General features: G+C 45.1%; 1 protein-coding gene across 1 annotated transcript in view; it reads right to left on the bottom strand.

Moving 5' to 3' along the window:
* Positions 1 to 609: 609 nt before the first annotated feature.
* The window catches only part of LOC107114311 (putative hexokinase HKDC1), a 24028-nt gene continuing 10229 nt past the window's right edge, over positions 610 to 14408 (bottom strand). Inside the window, exons 9-17 of the mRNA XM_015415758.1 lie at positions 13188 to 13492; positions 11171 to 11319; positions 10959 to 11078; positions 8271 to 8366; positions 7039 to 7138; positions 6190 to 6373; positions 4965 to 5120; positions 1112 to 1345; positions 610 to 754 (exon numbers count right to left, since the gene is read on the bottom strand). Of these exons, the coding sequence (XP_015271244.1) occupies positions 610 to 754; positions 1112 to 1345; positions 4965 to 5120; positions 6190 to 6373; positions 7039 to 7138; positions 8271 to 8366; positions 10959 to 11078; positions 11171 to 11319; positions 13188 to 13492 (1489 nt within the window). The remainder of the gene's footprint in view (positions 755 to 1111; positions 1346 to 4964; positions 5121 to 6189; positions 6374 to 7038; positions 7139 to 8270; positions 8367 to 10958; positions 11079 to 11170; positions 11320 to 13187; positions 13493 to 14408) is intronic.

Below are 14408 nucleotides of genomic sequence, written 5' to 3'. Positions count from 1 at the left end.
CTAACATAGTAAAAAGGGCATGTAAAAATGCACAGAAACAGTCTTGAATGTAGGGTTGCCAACCCCCAGGTGGTATATGGAGATCTCCCATTATTCCAACTGATCTCCAGGCAACAGAGATCAGTTCACCTGGAGAAAAGGGCTGCTTTGGAAGGTGGACTCTGTGGCTTTATACGCTGCTTCCCTCCCCAAAACCTCCCCTCCATAGGGTCCAGCCACAAAATCTCCAGGTGTTACCCAACCCAGAGCCGGCAACCCTAACTGAATCAGAAAATGGAAGAGGGGGAACAGCAGATCATATAAATAGATTTAGAAGAAACTAATTCAGTGAATGGATTAGCTTACGTGACCAGCCTGTGCTGTATTAGGCACCGCATAGAAATATCAAGACTACGATCATCCCTCAAAACGTCAGGCCACCCACAGGCATTCTATGTACATATCTAGCCAGATACCTAGATTGGATCTGATCTGACAGTCCTTCTGCTTCCACAGTGAGCCACAATCAAGTAAGAAGCAAGTCCCACTCGTGGATGTCCAACCTCAGCAGGTTTATAAGGCTTCTCCACAGACCTTGAACACATGCACGGCCCAAGCTGTGTGAGCAGCTCAGTGCTCAGCGGCGCTATGCATCCTCTTGGCAACAGCAGTAATTAGGGCAGCTCCCTTTCCACTCCCGTCTTCTGAAAGCAGGAAAGTCACATCACACTGGGGCGCCAGCTGTTTCACAGTTTCTTGCAGAATCCTAGAAAAACTAAGATAACAAAGACTACAATGCACGCGGAGGTCATGGCCACTTATTTGTTAATTAGCAAAATGCCAGCCATTATGACGACAGGTGAATGTGCATGGAAGGAGAGCTTCTGTATTGCAAGGACAGAGGGGAGGGATGGCACAGTGCGTCACAGTGGGCTCTGCCCTTGACCCACTTGGCGTGGCCCTGTGGGATCCCTGTCCATGGCAGTCAAGGGGAAGGGAGCAGCTATGTCAAGTATCGATGTGGTATTTTCCTCCCCACAAAAATGCAGTCAGTACTCGGCCTTTCGGCTAAGATCAAGTGCAGTGTACTACAAGAGGGTGAAGGTGGAAGAGAAGAGATGAAAGCACTCACTGAGGATGCAGCTTGTATAAGGTGCCATCCACGCCTACGGTGGTTTTTAGGTGCTCCAAGTTCCTGTCCTCCCGTATCTTCTCGACAACCGCCGCCAGTCCGGCTCCACAGAGCTGAGCTGCTCTCTTCGAAACACAGCCGCACACCTCCTTCACGGTGATACTGTCGTCACAGGTGCTGTCAAGGCCAAGCTGCTGCAGGATTTTTCTCACTTGGAGCAAGGCAAGCCGGTCACTGTCAGCCAAACACAAAACAGACCTTCGTGTAGATTTTCGCAGAAGCAGCAGCCGGTAACCCTGGTCTAACCAAAGAAATCTTTCGTAGGTCGTCTTCTACTTCATGGTTTTTTGTGGTCAGAAAGTGGGTCTCCAGTGTCACATGTAGGATTGCCAGGTCCGATAGAGATGTCGGCGAGAGATGTTCTGGGAGCCAGAAGCATCACCCCCAACATGCCGATGTCACCAGACATGATGTTGCACAATGTGTCTACATCACCCAGAAGTAACATAGGCACATGGGGGGCAATGATCTGTTTTTTGGGGAAACTATGGTAAAATCACCCTCAAACCATAGAGTTTTGCCCAAAAAACAGAGTGTCGCCCCCAGCATGCCAACGTCACTTCTGAGTAACGTAAGCACATCACATGACATTGCTCTTGGGAGGACTGGCAACCCCTGCCCCCATCTGGGAAATGGCAACCCTAGTCACATGGAGCCTTTTCTCTTCCCCGTGTCCAGCAAGCACAGAACTAATAATGCAAAATAAAGCAGATCTGCACTAGTGTGCTAAACTGCACAATTTATGCAGGTCACAGAATTTGTTATTCATTAAGCACACAGGATATATAGATTCAGGTGGGGGCAGCCGTGCTGGTCTGAAGCAGCAGAACGAAGTTAGAGTCGAGTGGCACCATTAAGACCAACAAAGTTTAATTCTAGGAATAAGTTTTCTTGTGCACGCACACTTCTTCAGATACACTGAAATAGATTTCCTCAACCATTACATATAAGTGAGGGGTTAGTTGCCAGGAAAGGCCAGTTAGAGTCAAGATGCATAGGTAACTGGGTAATAAGTATATCTGATATTGGATTATTCCCATTTAATCCAATATCATCTATACTTATTACCCAGTTACCTATGCATCTTGACTCTAACTGGCCTTTCCTGGCAACATCCTCCTCACCCACTACCTATATGTAAAGGCTGGTGTCTTCTATTTCAGTGTATCTGAAGAAACGTGCATGCACACAAAAGCTACCCAGAATAAAACTTTATTGGTCTTAAGAGGTGCCACTGGAGTTGAACTTTGTTCTGCTGCCCACCTGAATCTATTTCCATACACACTAGGTATTCTTTGCTGTAGAGCATACTTCGATTTCAGCTATAACTTCTGTTTCCTCAAGGAAAACCATTGATCTTAGTCAGATGGAAGGTTTAGTGGAAGAGGAAGCAAACTGTGCAGCAGAGATTATCAGCATGCATGGAATTCATTCATGGGTTCTAAGCCTATGTATTTTTAGCTGGAGTAAGAAAACGTGAGCAGTGGGGATATGCTATAGCTGATTCTGCATTTATAGCCACGTGCGGGTTCCTGGGTCGCGACTCCCGGGAACACAGTAAGACTCACCTGCAGCGCTTAAGTTGCAAGGTAGGGGAGGGGTGGGTTAACCAGAGGAGCAAAGGCTGTGTTCCTCTTTTTAAAAGCTACATTTTTGGGCTTGGCTTACGGCCATAAACCCTTAGGGTCCGTCCTCTTTGCTAAGGCTATAGGTCAAAGAGTGGTGACGTCCTAATGAGGGGAAGGGGGCAATATGCAGATATGCTACCCTAACTTCAAAAGGGGGCCATGTGGCCAGGTGTGAAACTGTTGTTTCCATTGGCAACCTTTGACTTGCAGAAGATGCGCCTGGTCCATAGGCAATCTTTACAGCCGCAAAAAATGTTATAGCTAAGAAATGGAAAGACGAACATCCTCCGACAATTAATTTATGGCTATCTAAAGTATGGGAATATTTTTTATTAGAAACCGTTTCCATTTTTAACACGAATGACCAAAATGAATGTGAACTAATGAACCTAACTGGTAAATGGTATCCAATTGTGGATAAGTTAACCTTTGAGTCTTTTGATTGGAAAGCGATTAGTGCAGCACAATATTCATTGTTATTGATAAGCTAGCAAACTTCTATCAGTATTTGAGTAAGTCAAATTGGAAGTCTGTATACACACTGACCAGCATAAGCACAGTACAGACAAAATGCAATTGCTAACATACATGGTAACACCACTCAGGAAGCCCAGGGTTGCTACAGAGAGGCAGGCAATGGCAACTCCTGGGGTGTAAACCAGCCCCAAGTTTACTACGGAATTAGATGACTGTCCACAAACAATACAAAACTATTCAAGAGGGCTTTTCTACTCAGGCAATAGAGTTGCACTGATTCAGAAAGTTACCTGGATAAATTATTAGAGACTGTCTGTGTCTATACTACTATGTATAGCTTGTTGAAGCTAGAATCTTACTATGGAACTTTACATCATTTAATGTGTCATGTTAATACTTAATGCAGTTCTGTCTTTAGATGTATGCTTGGTTCTGCACCCCTAGCCCTATTACATTGTTTATTGACTGTCCCAGCTGTCGATTGTATTGACTCACTCTGTGTAAATCTGCCTAGAACAGGGGTGCCAAACATGTGGCCCGTGGGCCGGATGAGGCCCCCCCAGAGGGCTTCTATCAGTCCCGCAGTGGAACTGGCTGTCTTCTGCTTCTCCTTCCAGTTCTGCTGCTGCTGCGTCATTGTAGGTTTGCAGCTTACAGATACACACCTGAACAGCATACTCAAGATTGCAACAGCACAGACATTTTGATGCAATAATTCAGAGCAAGAGGTGTCAGTTATCAGCCACTGTTAATTAAACAAAATATTGCAAGAGTGCTAATGTTTTAAGCATGTTTTTATTTTAAGTTAAAAAAAAAACCCTTTGTGTTTGTGTCCTTTATAAATTTATATCTCCGCTACCTGGCATTACATTTTATAACACACATGGTCTGGCCCAACAAGGTCTCATTTATGACAGATCTGGCCCTCATAACAAATGAGTTCGACACCCCTGGCCTAGAGTCCAAGTGAGAAAGAAGGACTATAAATAATGTAAATAAATAACCCTCCTTTGAACTCCTCTTGCCTTGAAAACCTTGTGGAGTTGCCATAAATCAGGTATGACTTGACAGCACTTCCCACCACTTTAGATAACAGGTACCTAGTTCTGCCCCCCACCCCACCCCCGGTCTCCATATCTGCACTGCTTGCACAACACAGATATATCTCCTTTAGCACTGGTGCATTCTCCTTATGCAGTACAATTACTCTCTTGTGCAACACCTCAGAGCCAGTCTATAAAGCTGAGATGCCACCAGACTCTGTAGAGCATCAGCTGGCCACTCACTGTGCTCCATCCTGCCTCTGCCACCCCACTGTGTGTGTGTGTGTGGGGGGGGGTATTAACCCTTTGACACTGGGGCAAAAACGAGTAAACTGGGGAGATTCTGTTCCACAAGTACAACCCTTTGCCTGTATGTTGCTTAAAGGCAGAGTCTTCCAGAGCAGGGTGCCAGAAACAGATCTTCAAAGACAGACAGGCTCATATGGGCCTTCAGAAACACTGCTGCTTTGGAGGGCGGACCCTATGGTATTGTACCCTCCTGAGGTCCTTCCCCTCCCCCAAATCTCCAGGAATTTCCCAACCCAGAGGTGGCAGCCCTAGCTCCTGCACAGAAACACTGTAGAGCTTTATATGGTAGGAAGTGGGATGCACACAAGTCCTAAGTAGTATAGCAAGTGGTTTTACCTTTCAATCTGAGACAGGAATTTGGTTTCAAATATTCCTCTGCTTCTCAGCGTTTCTGAAATCTGACCTCTGAAGAGAAGGCCTTGCTTCGTCAAGTCAATCAAAATCTGCCTCACTATTTCACCCAGATACATTCCGCTGGTCATCTTCTCATACCTTTAACACAAAAGACAATCATCGGGCTGTGATGAAAAACACTGTTAATAGTACAATGCAGATGCTGTCAAATGGGGCATTGGGTCTGGACTGTCCCACATGCTCTTCTTGAAGGTTTGAAATGGCTCCTGGGGTGTAACAACATGTAACAGCAGCCAACCTGTGTCTGCAAATGTGGGTTGCCCCAAAACATCTGTAAAGAATGGTAGGAGTGCTTTCCAGTGGAAAAGTAGCTGGCAAGGAATCACTGACACATTCTTCTGATGCCACAGCTCCTTCTGCCAGCCTCCAGAACTGGAAGTCAGCCCATCTGAGGGGAAATGACATGAAAAGGGGGAAACAGCATGTGGGAGAAAGGGTCCAACACTCTTCCTCCTGCCGGCTACTTTTCCACATAAAATTCACCCCCTCCTCTTTTCCCCACACCCCATCTGAGGGTTGCCAGTTCTGGCCCAGGAAGGTCCTGTAGATTTGGGGGCAGAGCTTGTGGAGGGGTAATTTGCAGTGAAATTTCACCTGGAATCTATGGTATACCATAGAGTCTGCCCTCCAAAGCTGCCATTTTCCCCAGCGGAACTGATGCCTGTAGTCTGGAGGTCAGTTGTAATTCTGGGAGGTCTCCAGGCCCCACTGGGAGGTTGGCAACCGACAGCTTATCAGTCGCAAACGGGAAATGTCAGAGAGGAACTGTGGGTAGAAAGCTGCAGCTGGAGGAAAGAGTTCTGCACTCTCCCTCTTGCTTGCCAGTTTTCCTCTTGAAATCTTCCACCACTCACTTGATAAGAGTTTGGCAGTGAACCACCTCTGAAGACTTGGCTTCCTACAGTCATATATAGTTCTGCCCTTAGAACCATCAGGAAATTCCTTGTGTTATGGATCTGTTGCCTGAAGGCAGGGGTGAACCATGAATGTGCAGATACAATATATGTCAACAGCCTTCCTATTGTACCCAATTATCTGGCTGCATCTCCAAACCAACCAGTTGACCAAAGCAGATGCTCTTTTTGTTTTTAAAATTTATCACATACGCTTCATTAGTTTGAAGACATTGCAATAACACCTGGTTTACCTCTGTTTCCCAGGGTTTAATGAACCTTCATCTACTTCTTTGTCATATTTTGTCCTGAGATGATTAATGCAGCCGTTGTCACCAAATCCTCCCCATTCTGTATTGATGCACATCCTGCCTTCATCCTCTTTGATAACTTCGATATTCTTCATGTTTTCCATGTAGCACACATTACTGCCTGTCCCTGGGGGAAAAACAAAAGCCTTGTGCGTTTTTATCTGACTGCAGTGGAAAGAGCAGCAGAGACAGAGGGAGGAAAAGCAGTACAACTGGGAAAGAAAGAAATGCTTCCTGGAACCACAAGGTTTTCTGTAAGAGCTCAGGAACCGGGGACAGATGACTAGTAGAACAGCTGAGTAGACAAGCCAAAGAACAAGGGCAAAAGCAGGCTGCTTTTGACGAGGGATGCCAGCCTCCAGGTGGGACCTGGTGATGCCCCAGAATTACAGCTCATCTCCAGACTACAGAGATCAGTTCCCCTGCAGAAAACGGATGCTTTGGAGGGTGGATTCTATGGCATTGTGCCCCACTGAGGTCCCTGTCCTCCACAGGCTCCATCCCCAAATCTCCAAGAGTTTCCAACCTGGATCTGGCAACCCTATTACCTATCCCCTGCTGGTGGCGAGGGGGACCTGAACACCCTATTTTGAGCATTTGCAATGGAAAGTGGCAGCATCTTGAACATACGGGCTATAGGATGCCTAAAGCATTTGTTGTTTTCTGGGTTGCAGGCTGTGAGTTTTGTTCCATGTTAACAGTTTGGGGCACAATCTATACTATAAAGTGGCATGTAACATCACACATTGGAAAACCTGTATACAGTAATGGGTAAGGCAGCATTATTTTTACCTGCAATGAGACCAATTTCACAGTTTGGGTCTTCATAACCACAAGTCATCATGGTCCCAACAGTGTCATTGACAATGGCCACAATATCCAGATCAAATTCCTATAACAGAAAACTCATTTGGTGAACATGCCTGGAGTGGGAAAGATGCCGTAGGACTAGAGATGTGATAATTTGTTCAGCACCAAGGGCTAGGATATCAGAAACCCACTGAGTACCACAATGGATCTGTATATTTATTTGTATCAGTGTGACATTTTGGACATGTTACATCACTTATCATCTACAGCTAGCATTCTTAATTGTGAGGAAATTTGAGTCAGCTTTTGAAAAACCTTGCTGTCTGATGCCACGCAGCCGCTGGATTTCTTTATTTATTTAGCCTCACAAAAACTTGTGAGATGTTAAGGGATTTTGACAGCTAGTGAGCCTTCCAGCAGAACATTGACCTGAAACCAGCCTTTCTTGTCCAACCGTCTGGACGTCCAGAGTGGCTTTCACTTCCTTCCCCTGATTTTTGATCCTATAGCAATGTTACTTACATTATTTAACTTATGGCGCAGGCTAGCCCAATCTCCTCAGATCCGGGAAGCTAAGCAGGGTCAGCCCTGGTTAGTACTTGCATGGTGGGAGACCACTTGGAAAGTCCAGGGTCACTATGCAGTAGAAGGTAGGGCTCTGCTAATCTCTTGCCTTGAAGCCCCTGTGGCATCACCACCAAAAGTCAGCTGTGGCCTGACGGCACTTTTCACTACCACGAACTTCCTCCTGCAGTTACAAGGTCTAAAATGTACATTGTTTTTCCAGAGATGGATGAAATTCCCATTGTCCTACATCCTTATTTGACCGATGGACCATACCTTAACCAATGTTCCCTCTAAGCTATGGAGTCTTGTGAGCAACAATTCAATGCTGTGAGCTACTGGCATTAAAGTTGTGAGCAAGCAATTTGGCTACTGCATAAATCAGTTTGCTTTGGAGCCCTCCTTCCTGAGCTAAGACAAACATGTGTGAGCCAGAGGCTAAAACACTGTGAGCTAGCTCACACTAACTCAGCTTAGAGGGAACACTGACCTTAACCATCCTGAGACAGAACAACATGGAATGTGATCAAACCCTTTGAAAAATCAGAAGTTCGTTTTAAAAAGAACTGGAGAACATGCTCCATTTACACCGACACAGAGATATGTTTGGATAACCGAAGTTCAGATAATGGGAGTCCTACAAAACTTACATTTCGGCGTTTAATAGCTTCTCTGAGCATGTCAACAACATCTTCTCCTTCACAGTCTGTGGCCTTAAAACCCTTTGTCCAGCCAATGAGAGCCCCCTAGAACAAGGCAAGAGTGAAAAACAAATGGACATTACAATGGACAGAAATTTGGCTTCTGCAGAACATTTTCATGCTTCTGCCAATTTTTCAAGTTTCCCCCTGCTCCGCTGCACCGTTCCCCAAACTTGCTTTGGTATATGGCCTTTCCTGGAAGCTTGTACCCCAAATGGGTTTGTGGAAGTGTGGATTTCACCCCTTCCTGCCCAGATCTGGCACCATCTCCTCTCTACCACTAGAATATCACTTGACCAGTCAGACTATCACCATAGTGTCCTCAAATGGTGGAACTAGGTCATGACCAATGTTCCCTCTAAGCTATGGAGTCTTGTGAGCAAAAATTCTGCCTTGTGAGCTACTGGCATTAAAGTTGTGAGCGAGCGATCTGGCTGCTGCATGAATTAGTTTGCTCTGGAGCCATCCTTCCTGAGCCAGGACAAAAATGTGTGAGCCGGAGGCTAAAAAACTCTGAGCTAGCTCACACTAACTCAGCTTAGAGGGAACACTGGTCATGACCGCTTTGCAGCTGGCTCACAAGGCCAGGAGGAAGAACAGAGTGTGCTTGGAGAGAAAGCTCTGGAAAACTCAGGACTGACCATTCACACATGAATTTTGTAGAGACGCATTCTTGAAGTTCCCAGCATCTGGAGATGTTCAGTACATGTGGGCCTGGTTTAGTTCAGGACCACAGCACATGAGGACAGAGCCATGAGTAGTTAATCTTGTGCCTGAGGCAAGAATATAAAATTGCACCCCCTATCATTATCAATTAATTCCCAAGCAATGATGGGAGTGGACTTGTGGAGAGCCCTGGAGACACCCATAGAAGTTGTCCATAGCTTGATTGGCAGCTCTGACAGCCAACCACGGAGGTCCATTCTGCTCTATGGGAGCAGATTGTGTATATACCACACTCTGATTCAGCTGCTTTCACTTTGCAGCAGGAAGAGAGAGGAGTTAGTTGTTGTGTGAGAGCCAGTTAGGAAGAATGGCTTGCTGTGTGGCTGATTTAAGGGTAGGCTAGAGCTGAGCTTTCCTGGGGCACCTGCTTTGGGGGGCTATAACTCAGACATCCCAAATCCAATCTTTGTCAAACTTGGAGGGCAGGTGGAGGAGAGCCTGCTGAAGACTCTCTATGAGTTTGGCATCTCTAGCTTTTGAGGGGGATGTTCTACCACCTCCCAAATTCACAAACTGAATGAACCACGTACCAGTTCGGGAAATGGGAAAAGTTTGTGAAAGTTCATGGTTCGTACAATTAAACAAACCATGAACCATCACAAACCACAATTTTCCCGGTTCATGCCCATCCCCACCCCCTATATTTTTTGATAGTAGTTATTTTGGTTAGAAACGTAAATATGTAATTAACACAAGTACTAACACACCATTTCTTTTAGTCATGATATACTTTTTCTGTGCCTCTCAGCTTTGGGCACTGAAAAGTACGCAAATGGAGAGTGATTTCAGCAAAGTATACTTTATTCTATCCGGAACAAGACGACTTTGGCCAGCTCGCAGGCCAGTTTATATCCCCAGAGAAACCGCCACCCAAAACACACCCCTACTTCCCTATAGGTTATTTACAGTGGCCGAGAGTCCCATAGGCTCTCGGCCGGGAACCTAGCCCCCTGATTGGAGCGGGCTAGGGTCCGCATAGTCCATTGTCTCTTGGAGCGAAGCTCAACATTTGTGTCTGGACTTGCTGGACTGGATACATTACAGGCACCCAAGGCAAGTTGCCTTGCCCTTGTTAAAGCTCTGAATGAGAGAAGGAGCTTCAGCTATCCCCAGATGCTGTTTTCCAGACCTGAAACAGCCCAGGAAGCTGCTACTTACCCCAGTGGGTCAAATATTAACTCTCTGGGGCCATTTCAGGTAAAGAACATGGTCTGGAGGAGGCTGAAGCCTTGTCTCTTCACAAGCCACCTCTGATTACCAGGATGTTGGGGACAAAAATCCCCTTCTTTTGAGCACCTCAGAGGCATCTGATTGGCCATGGCTGGAAAAATAATTCTGGATTAGCAGACCTGGATTAGCAGACCCAGCACAGCAAATCTTATGCTAAAGCAGTAACATCCGAAAGGGGCAGACCATCTGCGTTGCCTGAGTTGTGCGATTACTTCCGGCACCAACAGCTCGGATGGTAGCACAACACTACCAGGAAAAGTAGCTAGAGTCATGCAATCATATGGCGGTCTTGTATATGTTATTACCAAGATGTGGAGTCCTGACAATGCAGATGTGGTTTTTCAGTGGGAGCACCAAAACAGTAATACGTAATAAAGTCTACTCAGAATTCTCTCTCCTAGTAGATATATGTTTTATTAAACACAAATGTGTGTGTTCATTAGAGGAAATCAATTTAGATGCAAAAGCTTGACATTTTTGATCTAACACAACACTGATTTTCTCCATTTTCTAATTAAACCAATTATAGTGCTGCTTTTAAAAATCCGATCAAGGGAGTCCACAGCAGGGTAGAGTGCAACAACAAACATTACAGATCTTCGCACTGCAACTCTTATTAATCTCTCTTTAAGAAGAGGGCCAGATTAAAAGAAGCCCAAAAGCTTGTATTCCATGCCTTACCTTATCAATGCTTGCTTGCCTGCAGGGGAAAGAAAATGTAAAGCCAAGAGGGAGTCGTGCACCTTTAATGCCCATATACTCCAAAAACTCTGCGATGCACTGAACAATATGATCAAACAGCTGGAGGGAGAGAGAAACAATATTTAAAACCAATATTTTCCATGGAATGTGGATCGAGAAAAAGAAAGAAAGCATTAGTTGTTTTAATTTACCTCTTCCCCTGTTCCTTGCATAATTTCCATAGGAATGGCAAAGATTTTATTGTACATTCGGACCGATTTGCTTCTTCCACTTCTGATTTTTACAAGCAAAACTCTGAAATTTGTTCCCCCAAGATCTAGAGCAAGGAATTTTCCTTTTTCTGCAACAGAAAATCAATTCATGTTTCATGATGATTCTTCTCACGTTCTTTACCTACCACAGGTTAACGAAATTCCTTACCATATAGTTTTTATAATGCATTTGTTTCGGCACCTGATTAAATTGCAGCCTATAATTTTGGGCAATTTTTAAAAGAAATTCAACATGCCACATGTTTCTTAACAGGGAAACCTGAGAGATCAGTTCCACTGAAAGCAGAAGTAATTTGTAGCACACCTGAAAAATCAAACTGTTTTTTAGTCAACAGCAAAATATGATTCTAATGATTTATGATGAGATCCTCATTTTATGTTATCTTACAATTATCATAGTTAAGGCCTTGAAAAGAACAGCACATATATCAGAAAGCAGGGAAGAAATAAATGCAGCTAGAGGTGCTAGGTCCCTGTGGCCACTGGCTGGAGGGGGGGGGGGAGGGTGGCCAGATCCAGGTAGGGAAACTCCTGGAGATTTGGAGGTGGAGCCTGGGGAGGACAGGGGGGCCTCCTCAGTGGGGGTAGAGTGCCACAGAAGTCCACCCTCCAAAACATCCATTTTCTCCAGGGGGACCGATTTCTCTGTAGTCTGGAGAAGAGCTATCGTTTTGGAAGCTGGCATCCCTACATACAGCCGACATGTGTGCAGGCAAGACTGTGACTGTTCACTCCAGGAGGGATTAAAATTATTAAATTTATTTTAGTCCTGAGATCAAGCCAACTTCCTTAAGAACAGAGTGTAAGGCTGGTAAGGAAGAGAGTGGATTGGAAATAGTTAGCCGTAGGTCATCAGCAAAGAGTGTGAATTTGTATACAGTCCCATGGATTTTGATATCCTGTATCTGATTATTTCTACATATTAGCTAGGGGTTCCATAATCATCATGTCTAAGTCTCTTCCCAATAAATCTGATCTCTCTTCTCACATCTCCTTAGCGCTTAAATCATCCTTTACCTATAAATGGGTGACCACCTCCCATCCATACCTAGGAATTCAAATTCCCCTACACCTGAAAGATTTAAAAAATATATAACCATGAAGTTCAAACTCTGCACATTCAAATTCACAACTCCTTTTTGTTGGGAAAAAAATGTGGATCTCTTGGTTCTTACCTTCATTGCTGGCTATACTGCCCCCATATAAAAAAAAATGGGATATGGTTCTGAATTGCATAAAAACCATTACAGGCCTTAATATTCTCCCTTCTCCTGCTAATCTTTTTCTGAATGGTTGGTCAGCCATAGAACATACACATCCCAAAAGGGAAATCATTCCCATCCCTCTCTCAGCAGTTTATATGACAATTATTACTCGATGGTAAAATCCACATCCCCCAAACCTGTCTCTCTGGCACAAGAAACTCTGGGACTTTCACATCATGGCTAAAATAACACTTAACACCTCTCCACTAGCCTCTGCTTCAACTCTTAGTAACTTTCTGCCACTTGGCTCCCAATATTAGACTACTTCACGACACAAGATGAAATACCTAGTATAATGAATCAACTACATTTATGGTGACAACATAAGGATTATGTAGCTTAGTATCTCTTTCTCTTCTCTCCTGATTTATTTGTTTTCCTCGTCCTCTCTCTTATTTTCCCCCTTCCTCTCTATATTATCAAGTATACTTCTGCTCCGCTGACAATAGCTATGACTCAGTTTTGTAATTGTTATACCAATTGTTATACCAGTTATCGTTACCTTCTTAAGCCTCTGTATTTCATATTTATCTCTTAATAAAATGTTAATTAATGAAAATTATTACGTTTCTCCGGCAGACTTTGCAAAGGTTTTCTGTGGATGTACAAGGGCTCCCAGGAAGGCATCCAGCCACAGACGCAGAATGTCGCAGGCATTTAGGGCTTCCTACCTGTCCCATCTGGAGTTCCGCAGACAAACGTTGGCAGCATTTTCACCGTCGCCGTTGGCTGCATCTCTTTCTTCAGGCCACGCTCCAGCTCCAGCCTCATTTTGTTTTTCACTTCTACGAGGTCCTCTTCAGTTAATCTGAAGTATGCCAAGACCTCATCGATCTGTTTACGCTGTGATAACAGCCTGTAGGCAACAGCGGTTACCATTGCAGCTCCTTTCCCGCTGCCACTCTCGGAGAGCAAAAACCGAACATCGCAGTTGGGGACTAACCTTCTGACTACTTTATGAAGACGCTTAGCATACCTAAAAAAAAAAGATGAAACACATTAAATCCTTGCAAATACCATGTGCGCCGATCCTCTCATTTCAAAATGCCCCACACCACTATATTACATTTCCCCCTTTGCTTCCACTACACTGCAGTTTCGCACATCAAAGCGGAACATGTTTTCCCGGATGCCTTCGACACCCCAACTCCATCTAGCATGAGCTCATCAAGCAGTGCCATGGCTGGCCCGCAGCTTTCCCTGGTGATACCAAAAGTCTGAGCATTTTGTTAAAGCTCTACAAGACGTTCTTGCTCATGTTAGCTTTTGCTGGGCAGGACTGAGCTTTCCAGAGGCTGGTGTTTCAAAGAAGATTTTAGTCTGATTTAAATTAATGATGCGTTGTGTGTAATTGCTTTATATCATAGCCCATTCCAGATTCTAGGAATAGGGCAAGCCACTAGATGAAACAAGTAATTTTTTAAAAAGAAAGCCCATCTCCAGGATTAGGGTTGCCAAATCTTATTCACTCACCGGTGGGGGAGCGTTTGCTCAGTCCGGGAGCTGGCTGCGGATGCGCACGCGCACCGCCAGAACGTCACCGGAAGTGACGCAGGACGTAGGGCACGTTGGGGGCGTGGCCCAGATCGTCGGGGGAAACCATATGTTTCCCTCCAATGATCTGGGCCACACCCCCAACATGTTGTATGTCCTGCGTCACCTCTGGTGATGCAGCTTCGGGGGGCGGAGTTCCCCCCGGGGCCCGATTCCGCTGCGGCAGAAATCGGGCCTCCGAAGCAGGGGATTCCCCACCCCCATTTGGAAACCCTACTCCACAACAGGAGGGGGAAACACAAATCCGGGCCTGAGGCCACAACCCACTACAGAGGTAGAGAGGGTGTGAGGGTAGGGACAGAGGAATTGCGCTTTTATCCTGTTTATTTTCTGTGCCC

This window comes from Gekko japonicus, unplaced genomic scaffold (genome assembly GCF_001447785.1).
Source record: "Gekko japonicus isolate JY-2015 unplaced genomic scaffold, Gekko_japonicus_V1.1 scaffold6034, whole genome shotgun sequence".
Lineage (NCBI taxonomy): Eukaryota > Metazoa > Chordata > Lepidosauria > Squamata > Gekkonidae > Gekko > Gekko japonicus.
The sequence above is the reverse complement of the archived record's forward strand: the minus strand, read 5'-3'. Positions and strand labels throughout refer to the sequence as shown.